This window comes from Bison bison, unplaced genomic scaffold (genome assembly GCF_000754665.1).
Source record: "Bison bison bison isolate TAMUID 2011002044 unplaced genomic scaffold, Bison_UMD1.0 scf7180017864471, whole genome shotgun sequence".
Lineage (NCBI taxonomy): Eukaryota > Metazoa > Chordata > Mammalia > Artiodactyla > Bovidae > Bison > Bison bison.
In genome coordinates this window covers 19,663,560-19,667,958 of record NW_011495032.1, presented here as the reverse complement: position 1 = coordinate 19,667,958, position 4,399 = coordinate 19,663,560, and the positions used below count along the sequence as shown (strand labels likewise).

At 39.5% G+C, this 4,399-nt stretch overlaps 1 protein-coding gene across 3 annotated transcripts in view; it reads left to right on the top strand.

Annotated features, from left to right (window-relative positions):
* PGAP1 (post-GPI attachment to proteins 1) overlaps positions 1–4,399 on the top strand; it is an 81,056-nt gene that overhangs the window by 18,410 nt on the left and 58,247 nt on the right. For 2 of the 3 annotated variants that reach the window (XM_010860888.1, XM_010860889.1), the window contains exon 4: positions 2,730–2,901. In XM_010860888.1, coding sequence (XP_010859190.1) covers positions 2,730–2,901 — 172 coding nt within the window. Of the gene's footprint in view, positions 1–1,337; positions 1,893–2,729; positions 2,902–4,399 lie in introns of those variants that run through there. The other variant, XM_010860890.1, reaches the window with a different exon arrangement.

The window sequence follows — 4,399 nt, the reverse complement described above, 5'->3', positions numbered from 1 at the left end:
TTGGTGATGGACAGGGAGGCCTGGAGTGGAATTCATGGGGTCGCAAAGAGTAGGACATGACTGAGCGACTGAAGTCAGGAGAACAGATCCAGTCTAGAGATAGCTTGAGGATTGACAGCATATAGATGTAGTTAGACAGCATATTAAAAAGCAGAGACATTACTTTGCCAACAAAGGTTCATCTAGTCAAAGCTATGATTTTTCCAGTAGTCATGTATGAATGTGAGAGTTGAACTGTAAGGAAAGCTGAGTGTGAAGAATTGATGGTTTTGAACTGTGGTGTTGGAGAAGACTCTTGAGAGTCCCTTGGACTGCAAGGAGATCCAACCAGTCCATCCTAAAGGAAATCAGTCCTGAATATTCATTGGAAGGACTGGTGTTGAAACTGAAACTCCAATACTTTGGCCACCTGATGCAAAGAACTGACTCACTGGAAAAGACCCTGATGCTAAGAAAGATTGAAGGTGGGAGGAGAAGGGAACGACAAAGGATGAGATGGTTGGATGGCATCACCAACTCAATGGACATGAGTTTGAGTAAACTCTGGGTGTTGGCGATGGACAGGGAGGCCTGGCGTGCTGCAGTCCATGGAGTTGCAGAGTTGGACATGACTGAGCAACTGAACTGAACAGAACTGAGATGTAGTTAGAGCCATGAGACTGGATGAGATCACTAATGGGTTCAAGATGTGAAAGAAGATATTTAAGGAATGAGGTCTGAGTCACACCAGTATTAAAAGGTGAGGGGAGATAAGAAGGAACCAGCAAGAGACTAAAAAGGAGCAGTCAGTGAGGTAAGAGGAGAACCATAAGAGTATCTCATCAAGGAAACCAAGCAAAGCATTTTCAAAGAGGAAGAAGTGATCAACTATGTAAATTGCCATTGATAGGTCAAGTAAGGTGAGGATTGAGAATTGATCTTTAGATTCCTTGGTGACCAGGTAAGTGCAGTTTTAAAATAGTGTTGCAGGGGAAAACCTGATCAGAATGGGTTTAAGGGTGTTTGAAAAATTGGATACAGCAAGTACTGTGCAGACAACTGATTTTGAAGAGTTTTGCTCTCAAGGGGTATATAAAGAAAGATATGGTTGCTAAAGTAGAAGTAAAAATAAAGTTTTTACTTTTTAAGAGAGAATAACAGTATATTTATATACTAGTAGGAATGATCTAGTAGTTGTTTTTGCTTAGTTCTCAACTGTGTCTGACTTTTTGTGACCCTTTGGACTGTAGCCCACCAGGCTTCTCTGTCCATGGGATTTTTCAGACGAGAATACTGGAGTAGGTTGCCATTTCCTCCACCAAGGGATCTTCCTGATGAGGGATTGAATCCACATCTCCTGTGTCTCCTGCATTTCAGCCAAATTCTTTACCCTCTGAGCCAGTGGGGGAGACCATATTTATATACTAGTGAGAATGATCTAGTGGACAGAAACAATAATGCAATAAGAAAGTGAGAAGAATTGCCAGAGTGATGTCCTTGAGAAGGCCAAAGGGGGTAGGTTTCAAAGCACAAATGTAGGGTTTGGCTTTTGCTAAGATCAAGTATGTTTCAGAAGACCACCAGAACCATCCTCAGGCTGATGATTCTCCAGGTGGCCTTATAAGACTCAGCATATAGTTGTTCTTATGGTTGTGATTTATTATAGTGAAAGGATACAAAGCAAAATTGGCAAAAAGAAAAGGGGCATGGGGTGAAGTCCAGAGAAACCAGGTGAAAGCTTCCCAATGTCCCCTTACAGGAAAGTCACTCTGGATACGTTTAATTCCTGCAGCAACGATTGTGACATGCATTAGAGAGTCAGTAGCCAAAGTTTCTTCTAGAGGACCAGTCACCTGGACACCTTGTGCCTGTGCCTCCCATGTGCCAAAATCCCAACAAAAATAAGGCAGAAGGTACTCAACATAAACCATGTTTACAAAGCAGTTTTGGTATAACGAGCCATTTTTATAATTCAGGAAATGATGGGAACCCTTCCAAAGTCTATGGTCGCAGACAGCAAACCACAGCCAACCTTGAATACAGTCAGTTATAAGGATAGCAGTCTCAGGTCTATTCTGTTAACTCTGGTTCTTCATGAAGCCCAGATTATAGTAACAGGAGAGAAGGCATGGATGAAGTATCAGTGTGGAAGGTGATGAACAGAAGTTTGGGCCTATATGGAGATAGAAAAGATTTTTTTAAAAGAAATACTTACTTTAAAATTAAAATATGTAATTATCAGTGAATAAATGTTGTGGATTGCTGACTCCTTTTTAAGCCCAGGCCCACAATAGAGAAATAATTTGATGAGATAAGATACATTGATATGATTCAATAGTACATTGCTATGGCAACTGGAATAGATGTGGCTTTTTTGTGATACCTCCATTTTCAAATAAGTGATCTCACTTTATGTATCCTGTAAAACCTAATATTCTGATATACACCAAATGTAATCACACCTCTTACATACAATATAACAAATGGGAGAAACATGATTTGCTAGACCAAGGGTTGTCATTTTGGTTCAGAAAACCAAAGCTTAACTTTTAAAAATGCTTACAGAACACAAAGCAGTATGTATATACTAATTACAAGTATATGAAAATGTATTTCTGTCTTATTAAGGGAGATTATATAAATAGTTTATTCTTTTTTCAATAAAGTTGTTTATATGTAGAGAGAAGTATTTATTATGTTTACTGTGATTCTAATCCTTAATCATGTCTTGGTGATTTTTTTTTTAATAGGGTCAAGAATTTGCTCCCAAAAGTGTGGCAATAGTCGGTCATTCTATGGGTGGCCTTGTGGCAAGAGCATTGCTTACACTGAAAAATTTTAAACAAGATCTGATCAATCTTCTTGTTACACAAGCCACACCTCATGTTGCTCCTGTGATGCCATTAGATCGTTTCATTACAGGTGAGTACTATTACATAAACTCTAACTGACCTCCCCATTGTTGTTTAGGATTAAACAAATCCTTGTAGCTACTCCCTTTAGATTATGCTACAGGTTTATCCATGTGTGAAGCAGCTTAGGTTTAAATCAGCACTTCTAATTCTGAGCATCTCTTTTTGTGACTTTCAGCTTAAGATTCATAACTGAAACTGCTGTTAGTTTTCTCGGCCTGTTGCATCTTAACCTGGACGGCATGTGTCCTACAACCTCTAGGCATTTGAGCTTCAGCTTAGTTGTTCTTGATGCTGACTCCCAGTCTCTGAAGTGTATTTATATTTCTGTGTTTTGTTAACTCTTCTGGCTACTCTATTGAAAATAAACTTATATTTAGGTAAAATAGTAGAAGTGCCTTTTTTAAAATAAATAGGTCTGCTAACACTTTATAACAAGAAGAGATAAAGCCTTCCTCAGCGATGGATGCAAAGAAATAGAGGAAAACAACAGAATGGGAAAGACTAGAGATCTCTTCAAGAAAATTAGAGATCTCAAGGGAACATTTCATGCAAAGATGGGCTTGATAAAGGACAGAAATTGTATGGACCTAACAGAAGCAGAAGATATTAAGAGGTGGCAAGAATACACAGAAAAACTGTACAAAAAAGATCTTCACGACCCAGATAATCATAATGGTGTGATCACTCACCTAGAGCCAGATATCCTGGAATGTGAAGTCAAGCGGGCCTTAGAAAGCATCACTATGAACAAAGCTAGTGGAGGTGATGGAATTCCAGTGGAGCTATTTCAAATCCTGAAAGATGATTCTGTGAAAGTGCTGCACTCATGCCAGCAAATGTGGAAAACTTAGCAGTGGCCACAGGACTGGAAAAGGTCAGTTTTCATTCCAATGCCAAAGAATGCTCAAACCACCGCATAATTGGACTCATCTCACATGCTAGTAAAGTAATGCTCAAAATTCTCCAAGCCAGGCTTCAGCAATACGTGAATCATGAACTTCAGATGTTCAAACTGGTTTTAGAAAAGGCAGAGAAACCAGAGATCAAATTGCCAACATCTCTGGATCGTGGAAAAAGCAAGAGAGTTCCAGAAAACCATCTATTTCTGCTTTATTGACTATGCCAAAGCCTTTGACTGTGTGGATCACAATAAACTGTGGAAAATTCTGAAGGAGATGGCAATACCAGACCACCTGACCTGCCTCTTGAGAAATTTGTATGCGGGTCAGGATGGAACAGTTGGAACTGGACATGGAACAACAGATTGGTTCCAAATAGGAAAAGGAGTACATCAAGGCTGTATATTGTCACCCTGCTTATTTAACTTATATGCAGAGTACATCATGAGAAACGCTGGGCTGGAAGAAACACAAGCTGGAATCAAGATTGCCGGGAGAAATATCAATAACCTCAGATATGCAGATGACACCACCCTTATGGCAGAAAGTGAAGAGGAACTAAAAAGCCTCTTGATGAAGGTGAAAGAGGAGAGTGAAAAAAGTTGG